The following is a 16,347-nucleotide window of genomic DNA, read 5'->3' as shown; positions in this document are numbered from 1 at the left end:
AAACTTAGGTAGGATAGTCATTTTTATTACATTGACCCTCCCTATAAAAGAAAGGGATGGACAGCTCCAGGACTTCAATAATTTCCTCAACTCTTTAGCTTTTAACTGCAAGTTAACCTGGGCGATGTCATTGATATTATTTAATATTTGGATCCCAAGGTATCTAATTTCATTTTTAGATTCAACTTGAGGGTTGGATATGTACCAATGCATTACCTCGGTTTTTTGATGATTTATTTGATATCCAGAAATTTCCCCAAAGCCTGTTAGTAATGTATTTATGCTATTGGATGTCTCATTTAAATTACTTGAGTAGATTGCACTGATTCTCTTTCCGAAGACTATCGGCGGGCTGCAGCGGCAGAATTAGGAGTACACACCTGCGGAGCCTAGGAGCTTCGTCGGCCCCGCCGATCTCACCAGTGACTCGTGGAGGCTGTGAAACGCGATCAGAGGTGGCCGGTCCGGTCCTGTTTGGTCTGGCCGAGATTATCGGTGATTTGTAGCGGAAGAGCGGGAGAGCTCACCTACGGCACTGACTTCGCATTCGGTGGATGGAGAACAGGTGAGCCGAGGCTGAGGGGGGTGCTTGTCCTGGTCGATGCGAGGTTACTGTAGCGAGTGGAGTGTGGAAGCCGGGCCAAGACCTGGTGCGACACCTGGAAGTGTGCTCTCCCTGGCTATTTGGGGGCCTATCAGTGACAGTGGCTGCACAGAACAACTAAAAAATAAAGCTGGTGGTTTTTGGGAAAAGGCAGCCTACACTTATCAACATTATCGAGGAGTAACAACAAGGCAAATTTTTAGGGGGCCCCCTCATAAGCTCTTACATCCTCCTGAGTGTCTCTGGGGGTCCCTAAACTTCACACCGGGTGGACACAACGGAAATAATTCAAATAGCTCGAATAGGTTTAATATTAGCCATTCAGCTGACTTTCATACCCACTCAGATTTAACTCTGACGATGAGCTAAAAGGCCTTGCCTGCATGAATTCAATCAGGAAAAAGGGTCGTGGCAAGAAGAGGGGCCCCTCCATATCCAAATCACCCGTGTTACCCTCAGGGGGTAAGAATTTTAACTCTAATCCTATTGACGCCAATGGTACTTCAAGTACTTTAGAAAATGACGCTCAAGAGCTGATCCTGGCGTCAGCAGGGGGTGAAGTTTTTGATCTGTCTGTCAAAGCTCCCGATTTGATTTTGGAACAAGAGGAGGATTTGGGTACACCACAGGCTAATGGTCTAGCTAAATATACCTGTAGAAGACAGAGGGCTCAGAAAACTAAAGGAGTTACAACAGCGGTGGTCTCTACGAGGGCTGCAAAAACAGCGCAATTAAAGAAGGGTTCAAATTTAAAAAGGACTCCTCATTGCGTTCCTTCTTCAAAATTCAAGAGAAGCCAGTATCGGGGAGTGGTTAAAATGCCTTCACCCTCACCCTCAATCTCGCTGATCACAATGGAGTCACCTAATAAATATCAAGCACTCATGCTAAACGAATTGGGAGAAGACAATGAGCTTACCACTGACAATGTGCCAGAAGGGTTACCACAATCTGTGGGTTATCCACTACCTCCAACATCCGGTAATCCTTGCACAGGCCAAGGTAGTGGTCGAGCCACGGATACTCCCCTGGGGGGTGACATTGGTGACCTCGTGACCTCACTATTAAAGGAGATGAAAATGGGATTTGCTAAATCCGAAATAAACCAGGAGAAAATTCAGGCCACTTGCGAGGCTCTAGAGACGAAAGTCAATGCGCTTGTAGATAGAGTAGTGATAGTGGAAACGGCCTTGGAACAAATCAAGGATGAAGCTCTGCCAGAGTAATAACGAAAAAGCATCGGTTGCAGAGAGAGAACTTCACGATAACATTGAAACTCTAGAAAATAACGCTAGGAGGAATAACTTATGCCTATTAAATGTCCCGGAAGGCCAAGAAGGTCAGAATATAAGGTCCTTTGTAGTAAACCTCCTAAAAGATTTTGTACCTGAGTTGGACGAAAAAGATTTGGATGAAGACATACAAAGGGCCCATAGAGACCCATTCAGACTCGATAGAGATAGGAAAAACTCGCGCAGAATCCTAGTCAACTTCAAATCCTATTCAGTAAAAGAACGCATCCTGAATAAGGCGCTAAATTCTGGCATCCTGTCCAAGGATGGGTATAACTATAAAATTCGCTTGGATATTTCCAAGGCAACAGCCGATAGGCAATGGGCCTTAGGAAAATATATGCAAGACCTCAGGGCGGAAGGAGCCACTGTACAGATGAAATTTCCAGCCCTCCTACGCATAATGTGGTGCAACAAAACTTACAATATCAGAGACCCAAAAGAAGTGTAACTTTTTTTGGAACGCATGAAAACCAATAGGGATAGGTAGCCTTATGAGCCTAATTGTTTCTAACTAAACATGCCTTCGATTGCGGTTCTCGAACTGGGCAACAAGGATTGCTCATGATAGTGGGGAGGGTTCTCCAGGGTGGGGGTACACACAAGTTTATAATTTTTTTTGCACACTTTGGTTGCTTTTTGGGTGGGGAGCATAGGGGGAAAAAAACAAAATTATATTTGTCCAATATGTAAATGGTTTAGCAAACAGGGCCGAAGTCCAAAGCAGGGAAAATCTTAAACCTAATGTGTGACTTGAAAATAGCGACATGGAATGTGAACGGGTTAAGAACGAGAGGGCGGCGACAAAAAATCTTCGAGTATCTTAAATACCTAAATATGGATATAATTATATTACAAGAATCGCACCTCCTTAGAGAAGAATGTCTTGAAGCCATAAAGTTTGAGAGTTGGTTTGGAGAGTCTGTCTGTGCAAACCAATAATGTAATATAATGTAATATTAAGGGTGTCGCCATTATTATTAAAAAATCACGGCCTTGTACGTTGGTAGGGCAAATCGTAGATCCAGGAGGAAGGTGGGCCATAGCAAACATAAAATACAGAGATAGTGTACTGTCAGCAGTGGGTTACTATGGCCCCAACATAGATGACCCCACACCTCTTCAATCATTGTACGTGCAGCTGATATCACAACCACACCAATTATATTGGGAGGTGACTTTAATATCTTGTTAGATCCTAAAAAAGACAGACACCCATCTGGCAGAGTTTTCAACTTACCTAGAATGCGACAATGCTTGAACAGGCTCAAAGATGACTTGGACTTAGTTGATATTTGGAATTCCAGAGGTGATCAATCTAATAAATTTACCTTTAGGAACTATAAATATGGCCATGCCTCAAGAATAGATTTCTTTTTGGTCGATAAACTCTTAAGTAACAAAGTCAGGAGAGTTCATCATTTGCCCGCACATTTTTCAGATCACTCTCTGATCCAATTAATTATAAAGTATGAGTCAGTGCAGAACGTAAAAAGGTGGACTTTAGATCGGATACTCCTGCTAGATCAACAAGTTATCGATACCCTAAGACTAACAACGGAGAATTATTTGAAAGAAAATAGTGAGGGCGAATTCTCAGATAGGATAGTGTGGGAGGCTTACAAAGCTTTTATTAGAGGAACATTAGTCGGTATAGCATCAGGCAAAAACAAACTGAAGCGGCTTAACCCCTTCCCCGCTCATGACGGAACCGTTCCGTCATGAGCCACGGTTGCCGTGTGCTCATGACGGAACGGTTCCGTCATGACACGCCCGTTGGCGGCCGCTCCGCCGGCGCTGTTTCCCTGCCTGTGCGGGGGGACAACGCAAATGGGCGGAGTCATGACGGAACCGTTCCGTCATGAGCACAGCTCAACTGTGGCTCATGACGGAGCGGCTCCGTCATGAGCACAGGCCCACCGCGCTGCACCCCTGCCCCCCCCAGCGCTGCAGCGGAATGTCCGCAGCAGCGAAGGGGTTAAAATATCACGATTAGAAGCTGACTTATTAGAAAAACAAGCAAAGTTAGAACTTTCAACTTCAGAAGAAGAACAAAACATCTTGAAAAATGAAATTATGAATAAGAAACAAGAACTGTCCCTTTTCCTGGAGAAAAAAATAAGAAAGAGGTGGCAAGCTAGCTCTCTGACAAATTATGAATGGGGAGAGAATAGCGGTAAACTCTTAGCCTGGAAGCTCAAGACTGAGTCTAATAGAAATAAGATAACTGCTATCCATAAGGGAAACAGCAGACAGATAGTAGAAGATAAAGTAGGTATTGAAGAAGCATTTGAGCATTTCTTCCAGTTACTATACGAAGAGGATCTATCACCCCAACTCATAGCAGTTGACGCTTATTTAAATAAGTCACAAATCCCGAAACTAGATGTAGACTCCTGTGAAAACTTAAATGCTGTAATTACACAGAAGGATGTATTAGATGTAATAAATAACCTCAAAAGGAGTAAAGCAGCAGGACCTGATGCTTTACCAACAAATTTTACATAGCCCTGAAAGACTATTTAGGCCCTAAACTGACTAATCTGTTCAATACTATCTTCCGGTGAAGATTTCTACCTCCAGAATTTGTCACTTTTATGGACCTCGAGTTCCTTCAGTGCACAAGGTTGCAAGCTGTAGCCAAACAGGTGTCCATAATGCTGACAATCTTCTTCATAATATCCAGCTGAAATGGATTGGTTGCTGTGGAAAAGCTCAGAGTGGAAGCAACCTGAATATTTGGCCTAGCAGCAACACAGCTTTGTCGGATTGACTTGGCGGTTTGGTCCCAGTCTTCGGTCACTTCTCCAGACAAAAGTTCTTGATAGCGTTTTTAATTCCCCGCTTTCAGTGTTAGTCAGGAGACGTACACTGTGGCACTCATTCAAGATCCCCAGGACCTTTGGGACACCACTTGCGGGTCTGGACTCATTCCAGTGGAAGCCGCCGGCAGGGTTCTGAGCAGTACCCGGTGGAACTAGTCAGCTGGGCTCTTCAATAAGATGGCTTTATTGCAGCTTTTGTGTCCCTGTAGCTTAAAATGAGGTGAGACAACAGTCACTTGGAGTCCACTTCTCAGTCATAGGTACAAGTGAGTTCAGGTCCAGCCTTTGGGGTCTTTCTCCACAGGTTCAACAGCTGGTGCAGTCCTTTTGCCTCCCATAGTTCCAGATGTGTTCTGTAGGCGGTATGGAGGGTGCCACATGTTATCCCAGTGCCAGTCTGTGGGTTGGAAGAACCCCCGTCCGTTCCCTAACCAATGGGTTAGAGGTCTCGGGGTGCCCTTAGTCACGTTTACAACGTTTCATGTGTTTTGTACTGTAATTTATCTCACAGTGTTCTTCACTATTTAAACCCAACATGACAGAAGCTTTCTACCCATGTACAGAACTCCCTGTGCCCTGTGTAATAGCTTGGATAATAGCAAACTCTACCTTGTGGCCACTCAAAGGCCACTCAAAACTGATTCTGGTGGCAGCCTGTCTCCTCCTGCGATCGGTGCCTGGGTGGCTAGCTGGCCAATAAAGGGGGCATGCCTAAGTGTGAGTTACATATGCGTGCAGCAGGGAAGGTACCTTTGGTAGTGTAATTAAGTTCATGGATACAGCCCAGATGGATATCCTATCAGGAGGAAAAACATCTCCTGATACCCAAGTCCTTTATCCACTGTTGGGTTCTCAACACAGAGGATCCATTAACAGTCAGGTCACACTAACCACTTAAAGAAGAGCGCACATGGCCTAGGCAGAAAAATAATCAAATTCTAAAAGTAACACACCAATGTTTACAAAAAAGCAAAAGTGATGGATGGAATGCTTGAAATAATCTCAGCTGCTGGAAATTACTTGGGCCTCATCCCAACCCATCATTATTATGCACATCATGCCACCTCAGTTTTGACCCAGCTAAGTGCAAATCAGACTTGGCCCTTGTTTGACCTGACATGCTGCGTGTGGTTTTCCCCAAAACGTTTTGCCTTCCATCCACCTGTTTTTGTTGACTTCGTTTTTGCTGGCTTTAGGACTCTGCTCACTTTACCACTGCTAACTAGTGTGTGTTCTCTCTCCTTTAAACATGGTAACATTGGCTTATACCCAATTGCATATTTAATTTACTTGCAAGACCCTAGTAAAGTGCTACTATTTGCACCCAGGGACTGAAAACACTAGTGGACCTACAGCACTTATTGTGCCAATCAAATCCTGTAACAATCGTGCCTTCCATCGCAGAGACCCCTTTTAAATTTCATTTTGAAGACATGTTATTGAACATGTAACAAGTGATGAATGATGTTACGATTTTTCCTTGTTTTCACTGTTGTTTACTTGTGTCACCTGTGGTTGTGAAAACAAACCTTGTAGAGCTGAGCCAAAGACTCAGTTTATGCAACAGAATTAAGCAGCCCTTTGTACATGTCTCAGGTCTGCCATTACAGCCTTTCTGTGTGCAGCTTTAAACAGCCATATGTGCTTGGCAGGATAAACCTCAAGCCAGGCCCAAACCTCCCTTTTTAATAAACATACATCATCCATAGGGTAGGCCCTAAATAGTCCATAGGGCAGCGTGCAGTGTGTATGTATAAAGTGGGACATGCACTTTTAAGTTTTACATGTCCTGGTAGTGAAGAACTCTTAAATGTGTTTCGCAAAACTGCAAGGCTTAATAAAGTCCAACTGCCCTATTTGTAATAGGCGGACTGCCATACATATTACAACACCAATAGCCATTTGAAAGATTTTCTGGAATAATTATTTTCTGCCAATTCTAATTTCATCAACAAGGGTATGTTCCATTATAGATTGCATTGGTATCATTTTATAAATGAAAGTTTTGAAAGAGGACTGATTTTATACTAGTGGCTCTTATCTCGAAGCTATGTCAAGGATGCCACCCTTTTGGTTACAAATTGGCCAGAATCGTTTACAGGGATACCGGGTGCCATTCTATCCAATTCCAGCTGGTATCCCTGCAACAAATTATTGCTATTCTGAGTATTCTACCTGGAATAATAATAACTGCATGGACTCGGAAATACTGGGTCCTTTACCATGCATTTTTCCTCAATCCGAGATGTCTGACTTTGTCCACCTACTCTGAGTTGGCAGAAGGTGTTAGCAGGATTGCAAATGGGGGCAAGTGTGTGATTGCACAGTGGGTTAGAACAGGCTTCTGTCTGTTCCGGAAGTGTATTGACTATTTCCCCCATACTGCTGCAGGTGTTGGTTGGTTTGGAGGTGGACTGTGCCACTGCCCTCAGCCTGCTTCCCCTGCAGTATGATCCAGGAATTGTTGGATCGAAGTTTGCAGACCAGATTATTACAGACCCAGAGACCCTCATTGCAGGTGGCATACTTCTTCATTGCTCCAGGTGAAAATGAGCAGCTCATAAAAAGGAGCTATGTGTTTACATCATTCATAGGGTTAAAGTTGTAGGGTGGGGACAGACTAGCAATTTACGGATGGCCATCATTGCAGTAGGGAATATTCCCCAATGCATCTTTTTCCTAACTCAGTGAAGTGCAGTCCATTGGGACATCTTTTAGTCCTGCAGACCACATATTTTTTGTACTATATTGGAATGCTTCTGATTACATTAACAACTATGACATGATGGTTGGCCATACTCATCCTCATTCCACTCTGGTGCCTGCCATTGTACAGGAATACATCTGGATCTTGACTTGACATACAATCAAAAGGGAGCATTAAGCGTTTGGCGGAGAAGGTGCTCCCCCTCAAGTGTGGGGGGAATACCTTTTCTGCCAAATTGACGGTCTGCCAGCTCTATCATGACCTGTGCAACTGCCCTGTTTCTGCCAGAGGGCACTCACACACTCGGCCAGCGCAACCATAATCCTTACACCTCTTAGGCATCGGACGGATTTCCTAATATACTTTTTTCCTGTTCAAGACCACAGGTAAACTCTGGCAGTCTCAAACAGAAACAAGTAGAAATGACCACCACACCTTGGAGAAAACTTCTGGATGTCATGTCCATTAGCCTTTTAATTTTCAAAACCAAACTCTTGCTTTATGAGTTTCTTTATGAAAAGCAAAAATGTTTCTTGAGCGGCTGCGTAAAACTTGGTGGCCACTCAGGAAACGTACAGACCTCAGAGAAGCAGCTGTTGTGATGGCTCAGCTGAAGACATGTAGATCTCTACTGGACATGTAGAGATCTCTAATTATGGTGATTTATCCACCAGGGTGGCTGGGTTTAATACCTTTGCCACCCTGACAAGTTGGTGGCCACCGACCATACACTAAATATCTACCAAAGCCTTTGAGTTGTTTATATGAGCAGATGAGGAACATATATAGTCAAAGAAGTCTTCTAACACCCTCTGGTGTAGTATGGAACATAACATGGAAAACGTTGCAGAAGTAGATTACATGAACTGACAATAAAAGGTGGCAGAATACAAGTTATGCTTTGACAGTGCAGTCATCGGCTGCTCCTCCGCTAAGGCAGAGAAGCGTCACCCCACTGTATTGTGAGCAGGAAACATAAAATGATAATAATGTGGTTAATATCATTTTATTTTTCTTAGTTTTGGGCCTCGGTTAGGGTGGGCGGGGCTGCTGGCCCTGGGGGAGGAGTGGTTTGCACACTACAAGTGTGCATGACTGCTTGGCCAGCCATCTCGGCAAGCCAAACAGCCATAAGCACATTGCATGATTCCCACCAGACTGCATCACACAGCCTGGTGGGCACACGCCCAGGCCCCCAGTCCCCATCTGAGCACTGATCCATGGCGCTCGACCAATCACAATGCTGCATTGCAGCATTGTGATTGGCTTAGTGGAGTCAATCACAATGCTGCATTGCAGCGTTATGATTGGCTATGGGGAGCCTGGGTGCTTCCTGGTTCCGGGACTCACCGGAGAAGCAGAGGAGAGAAGTGGCCAGTGGAAGAAGTAACTGGTACTTTTTAGGTCTCGCTGAGACCAGCGCTTGCGCTGGCTCGAAGAGACATTTTGTATATGGGAATTTCAAAGTGCTGCTGGCTGGCCTAATGCTTGCGTTCACGCGATCGTGCACGCGCGCAGCCGGCCGCCAGCAGCACTTTGAAAACTCGTGCCTCATCGCGATCACTTTCACTTCCAGAGCGATAGCGATCACGATGACCACGCGCCCACACAACTCCCGCTTCACACCCTCCCCCACCACATATTTCGTCTCCAGGTCACGGCCGCGGCCAATGCTTGTTTTAATGGTGTCCTATATCTGTAAGTGTGTACATATTGTTATGTTGGTAACTATAACAACATAATATATATTATGAACACCCGCAAGCAAATAACCTAGTAATGGTTCATATATCCACTTTGCATCATATTCAGTTTTCGGCCGTGAGCACTTTTTTAGGAGTTATTAAAGTAATTAGCGTGAAAGGTCGCACCCGTGATCCTGTGTCGTCACCTTCTGGAGCGCGGGAGATTTCACGACGATTGCCCGGAGCGTCTTGTGTTATAAAACAAAAGAATGGGGTGGGGTGTTGAGGGTCTTGGCGTTGTTTGTTCCGTGTGCTGAGACAGTGACTGCCCGGGCGCCTGCTCCACGTAGTGGCAACAACAACCGACTTTAAAGTGGCCTCTTTCGGTTTGTAATGCTTGTGTTTTGTTGGCGGGCTTCATTGCCTGCAACGCTGTTCTGCATAAGGATGGCTTCAGGGGGTACACCCCAACAGAGGTGTCACTCTGAGTTTTTATGCTTTACATTGTTTGGGGTCTTTGACTGAAAAAATCCACTTTCACTGCCCAGAAGCCTGCTCGGTGTAACGCTGGGCTCCCAAATTATAAACGCGGCGTTTCAAGTTATAAATTTTCATTTATTTCTTTGGGCTTTTTATTCAGCGCTACCCGTTCCTAGTCTGCTTCGGAGCGCTGTTCGGTTAATTAGCCAAACATGTCCGTCCCGATAGCGCTGTTATTTTAGGTGAGCTGCCGAGTTTTCCGTGGATTTTTTTTATTATGTGCAAATTTGAGACTGTCTCCTGACTGCGTGATTGTTTATCGATGGTGGATATGTTTAATATGTTCACGTGTTTGTTTCTGTCACATACGCCCTGCCTCCGTTCCAGTGAAGGGACCTTGTCTCCTTGGAGGGGGCTTGTACTGAAAGCTTGTGTGAGCTGACACATCCCCAGTATATCTCGCGCTGCCTATTCTCTGCTGAATATAGGTTCGCTTTGCGTTGAACCCTGGCCTTGAATGTAAAGTTCAAACCAGTCAACCAACTAACTATCCTCCAGTAAATCCATGCACAAAACTGCACAGGATGCAATCAGCTGTGGTTGGTTGCACCCCTCCCCCCCCCCCCCCCCCACCTTGGCCCCAGCGCCTTTCTTCAGAACAGCTGTAGAGCGCTCCTGTTTCAACACTCTGCATACCGGAGCTTCTCTCCTGCTCGAATTCTCATAGCGCCTAGAGGCAGAACTGATGGTATTACTAGCTCAATAAATAATATATGCAAGCACACCAAAGTATTGCCTCCTTTCTTGTACTGGACTAGACTTTAAGCTGGATGCATAAAAACAAGAACCGGAAGGATTTCGTAATAACAAGACATGTGAGCGCACTAGGAGTCCGTTAGGGTTGGGTCTTCTGGGTGCTAGATACTGCAGTGAACAACGACAGGGCCAGCTGCATAGGTGGGGGTATCCTTGGCAAGCCTCAGAGAGGAGCGAGAAGCCAGTAAGGGGCTTTCCTGCCATGTGGGGGCAGCAGCATTGGCTTAATAGAACTGACTGAATGGAGCGGATTGGACATTGCGAATCATCAATGCAAGTGTTTTTGCTACACTTTTTTTGTGTAGTGCCAAGAAGTTATTCGGTGGCTGAGTGGTTTAAAAATAAATTATATTTTTGGTTTAATGTTTAAAATAATATACATATGGTTATCTGTTTCACAAACACGGGTGAAGGGCTGTCTTCAGAGCACACAGACGTAAAAGACGAAAACAGCCACGGGTGTAGACCGTTTTGATACCTGAGTCCTATTTTTCGTACCTATGAAATACTCCCAGGTTTCTTATGTGTGGTACAAACAACAAACGTGGCCAAGTTTTCAGCTCTGGGTTAGTCCGTGAAAAATATTCCACAACCCACACGCTCCTAATCCAGCCTGGGCCCATCCATTGCCTATCTTCGCCTGAAAGAGTCCTCAAGTTGGTTTTGTGGCGCACTTTCATATTCCAGTATTTACACTTTTAAACAGCCTCGGTGTTATATCATGAAAGCCGACGAGGAAAATATGTAGAAAAGTGGTGCACGCTCACTAAATCTTAAATGGACGGTATTCGTAAACATTTGGAGTACATTTCCCGCGCTTTTGTACACATACCAATACAAAAGAAAGATCCACGTGGAAGGGAGCGGAGTTAGGACTAATGTTGGAAAAATATTTAACATTAAAAAGTAAAAACAAATCATAAGTTGTCTTTTGTAGCGCAAGTTTCCTAAGCCTAAAAAATGAGCCATCTGCTCAACCCAGTCGTAAATAGCTGGAATGCAGGTATTTCGCGAGCACCCGTCACGTGCCCCTGCTACCTCCGCCAGGTGTCAGTTACTCTTCAAGATGGCAGAACGTTTTGTGCACGAGATAAACCGGTGTAACTTGATCCCGTATGTCAGGTGTTACTTGCCAGACACAACGCCGCGTCACAGCAGTTTTAAACAAGCATTGGCATAGCCAATAGGTCTCGCCTTTGGGACCTTATAAGTGTTTAGCCATGCAACAGTTGCATAACTAAACACTTATAAGGTCCCTAAAGCGAGACCTATTGGCTATGCCAATGCTTGTTTATTTTGTCCCCCTGCTACCCCTAGTCCCCCTTGACCCTCCACCCTCATTCTCTGCCATACGCTACTGAGTGCAGTCACTAGCGAGGTGTTTCTGGGAAATTAAAATGTATCAATCATTGCATGGAGTTATTTGGTGTTTAGCATCTCTGGTGCCACTCTCCCGAGACTGATTATATTTGTATCTCCTTCCTCCTTGATGCAGCATCATGGGTTTTAGCTGGCCAGAGGGACATGCCTCTTTATAACTAACTTCCCTAGCAGTCTTTACGTAATGAATTGCTACCTGCCGAAAATTGTACCTCAGTTTGAGTGGCATTAATAATTAGTCTGACTCAAAGGATGGCTCGCATTAGGAAGATTTTACAGCTCTTAGGAAGCCAGCAAAATGATTTGCATTGATTTACTGAGTGACTTATTTTGTTTGTAGTCCAAGAGGCCGAGAAAAGCTAGTAAGCCTTAATGGAGTTGCCCAACCCGAAAATGAAAGTGTTGTATCTTTGAAACGGCAGCTCCTGGAGAAAGAGCGATAACGCTGGAATCAAATCAGCCCAAACAATCTGATAATTCAAATGGGCAATTTCATCCTTTCAGAGCAAGGTGGAAGATTTGAAAATATATTTCAGAGATCTCATAAAAAATATGGTTGACATCCAGGAAGGGATGGAAGCAAACACCTTCATCTACACTGCACATCAATCCAATATATCTTTGGAATGAGTGTACAGCGTGACGTATACCATATGAATTATGAGGCACTTTTTTCCATTTGGAATGTTAGAGTTTCTAAAATTGAAGACCTGAAATTGTCATTGGCATTCCCCTCCCCACATTTCAAAATTAAAGTGCTTGCAATACTGACCCTAGATATGCTAAAGTTGTCACCAGAATAGGTTTGTAGCAACCAAAGAAAAAAATGCAATTCATAGTTCAGAGAATATTAATACTGTTTAATTTGGCTCAGGAAGAAAACCACTGAATTGCAATTTACATCACCGGTAAACAGTTTGTCAGTGCAGCAACATTACATCCATTTCTTCCTTTCGATGAAAATTGATGTGAAAATATAATTTTTCTTGACCAAAAGAGCGATTTCTTAAATGCACTCGGATTTTTTAGCTTGTCTGGGCAAATATCTAAAGGGGCAAGCCATATGCAAATGAGTTGTTCACTCACCCCAAAGGGGGTAGTCCAGGCCAAGCTACCGGACAGTGCCCTAAATAAAAATATCAACAGACACAACCAAAGAATGTTTTGAGCAATATTGGGCTTCATCAATTAGATGCAGCTTAAGAATTGTGGTACATTGAGCCTGGAACACACATCTCATTGAAAAGTGCTCCTAGATCATGCCGGACAGCATAAAAAGGGATGGGTGGAATGCGTGAATTCATCTCAGCCACTAGTATGTACTTTGGGCTGCACTCCACACAATCATCTTTAGCCTGCTTTTACCAACTTAAATACTACATTAATATGGTGGAGAGGTAAACCCTGCCAGAGTGTAATTGAGAAAATATTTTTTTTTATTCCTGAACCGGTAAAAAATCACAGTTTTATAAAAACCTTGTGCAGGTGGGTCCTTCCATTAGTGAAGGCATACAGCATATTTGTCAACTGGGCAGTCAAATCCAGCTCAATGTTATGGAGTTGCTGAAAGCCAACAGACTAACTCATTATTTGTACGTGTAATAAATATATATGATTCAATCCTACTGCATGTATAATCTCTATTACACTCCATCAAAACTGTATGGAATGCATCTGCAAAGCCCACTGCAGCGGCTAGAAATGGTGTAAACAATTCAGAGATCTGTCAATTTGCAGGTTGAGTAACACATTGTGAGCATTTCCATTGATTGTATTGACATCAGATTTAGAGTTGTATTATAGTACATTATATATATTTTAAATTATAGTTCTTAAGAAGAATACAGAATTGTAATGGTTAAAAAAATATGTTTGGATTCCACAGGCCAGCCCCTGTGTCCGAAGATGCAGCCCTCGGTACAGAAGTAACTGTTGTTATTGCAGCCGCCTTGAATCAAACTATTGTGTATACAATAGTTTCTGGAAATGAAGAAGGTGAGTCAATGTTATGTGTTGTCCTTGCAGAACATGTAAAAGCATACATGTGGATGGTAGCTCGTAATTTGAAATAATGATACAAATATCTAGTACTGAAAAAGTAGTTTGAAACTTTTTGTGGAAGATGGCCTTTTCCCTCCAATCCAACCAATCAAAAAGTGATTCATTTCATTTCATTCATTCATTTAAATCTTTATTTCGACGCATTAGCATCATAAAAGATACAATAAAAAACATTTGTTATTCTAACAATTTTACATTTGCTAGCTTAAAAAGGAAAAAAATAAGAGGATTGATTAAACTAACCTATTAATATATATCCGTTGCATCCGAGTACACAATATCTAATTACATAATTCTTTATCAAACACATTTGGCCCGGGCGAAAATTTTACAATAGTTAAAAATACAGTTAATAATAAATATAATTTAAAAACTATTAAAATAGTATTAAATCACTAACCGCTAGGACATTTTTGTAAAAAGTTCATAAAAAACAACAACAACATCCTCCTGGTTGGGTAATAAAACATACAATTTGAATGTTTGATTGTCGTGGTCTTTTTGGAGATATCTAGTGAACAATAGTTGTGCATTTTTATATATGTTTTCCCTTTTTTTCTTTTTCTTTAAAAATGTAGGCCCAACTTTGTTCTAATAAAATTAGCAGCGAGAAGAAATCTACTAACTCCAAAAACTATCACCTGGCTGGTATCAGTTTTTAAAATTCTGCCAGCCTCCTTGTAGGATCTTGAACCAATTTTATGACAAAGCGGCACTATCCACTTTTTCCTTGGTATTGCATAGCTGGAGCAAAATAGAAGTATATGTAAATCATCTTCCTTAGTACCATGAGTGCATGAAATACAAAGATCACTTCCTGATTTCGCCCAGCTTTTTTCAAGCGCCTTCGTTCTAAGTGTACCATATCTAAATTTTAGGTACAAAGTTTTTGATAATGGCGGATGAATCTCGTCTAAAAAGGGTTCGAAAGATGCTACATCCTTAAACAATAAAAAGTTTTCAGTTAGTGGTCCATGGATTCTTATATACACTGACTCGTACCTCACATATGACCAAAAGGATAGTTTAACAATTTTCCTAGAGCACGAGTTCATAGCCTCAGGATCATTCCAAAAGTGGGCTAATCCGATCATGCCTAACCAATTTCTAACATGCTTGAACCAATAAACTGTGTTACAACTATCGAGATCCATAACTTCTTTCAGGCCTTTCTTGTAGTCAAGTAATTCTGGAGTCGTCCACAATCTAACCCACAGCAATAATGGTCTTAATATTGCATGTTGATCTGTTCGTTTCAAGTTTAGATCCAGAAGGAGGGGTGTCAATGGGGTATTAGTAGATATTTTTATCAAGCCCCTAAGAAACTTGTTCTCAAGGCTTTCAAATGTATTTCTACATGCGGGTCCCCATAGTTCTGCCCCATATAATACCGCTAGTTGAACTTTATACTTAAAGATCTCTAGGGCAGGGGTCACTGCCTTGTTCAAGCATTCTTTATGTCTCTTGAGAAAGTGATTCAATGTATGTGTTACTGTCTCAATATTTAATTATCATTCATATCTACACCATTCATTTTGTTTATTGAAACTGAATTATACCCTTTAATCATAATTTAGTTGGATAAAAAAACGTTTCCGCAAAGTAGATGAAACATATGTATTCATCTATTCTCTAAAACCTAAGAAGTGATTGTAATAATCTAAAATGTCCTTGAAGTGTGCTGGAGTTGATCAGGGTACCTTATGTCTGATTCATATGTAAGGAAGTCAGTTGGGAGACTAAGGCCTCTTCCATTGATGACAGTCCTTTGATTGAAAAAATGTTTTCTGTTCAGTGATAGGGTCTGAAAAGTGTCCTAGAGTTCTTACATTTAGAAATCTCCATTACACACCAATGACTATGGAACTATCCTTAGTTTTGGCACCCTAATACTCATAGTACCTTAAGACCTTTTATGGAAGGGGGAAGGCAGCAGCTTCAACATGCAGAAACATTGCGCATAGAGACATGCAGTTAGTATGAAATTAACACCACTATCAATGCCAGTTTGAATGAACAATCACCTGATTTATTGCCATTGCTCCCTACTCCAAATGTTCTATTAGTATTATTTGTTACTGGAAAGAAAGCTACCAGATAGATGATCTTCTTCCTAGTGGTGTTGCATGTGGCCATTTGTGGCACTTGGACTACCAGCACCCTTTCATATATTGGCAGCACACCTGCTGAACATTTGCAGTTATTAGGATAATTAGTTGTTTTCCATCAACACAAGTGTAAATGTAGTTACTCTCACTAATCACTTTACACTAAAATTTAAGGCACCCATCTAGTCCCATTATCTGCAAATTTACCGGATTCGATGATCAGTCATATTCCCTTTAACTCCCGGGCACCAAACGTTGCACCGTCAATGTCCGACTCAAATGGAGGGAGAAGTCACTTAAGTACCCAGGGATTCAGATTAGCTTTTACATTTGCTCTGTCCTCATGGATAATATGGGGCAACATGTGCTAAAATAGTGAAACAAGTTAA

General features: G+C 42.6%; 1 protein-coding gene across 1 annotated transcript in view; it reads left to right on the top strand.

The window, feature by feature from the left end:
* PCDH15 (protocadherin related 15) overlaps window positions 1-16,347 on the top strand; it is a 2,378,624-nt gene that overhangs the window by 1,879,428 nt on the left and 482,849 nt on the right. Inside the window, exon 24 of the mRNA XM_085614969.1 lies at window positions 13,675-13,784. Within this exon, the coding sequence (XP_085471095.1) occupies window positions 13,675-13,784 (110 nt within the window). The remainder of the gene's footprint in view (window positions 1-13,674; window positions 13,785-16,347) is intronic.

The sequence above is a fragment of the Triturus cristatus genome, chromosome 1_2 (genome assembly GCF_964204655.1).
Source record: "Triturus cristatus chromosome 1_2, aTriCri1.1, whole genome shotgun sequence".
Lineage (NCBI taxonomy): Eukaryota > Metazoa > Chordata > Amphibia > Caudata > Salamandridae > Triturus > Triturus cristatus.
The sequence above is the reverse complement of the archived record's forward strand: the minus strand, read 5'-3'. Positions and strand labels throughout refer to the sequence as shown.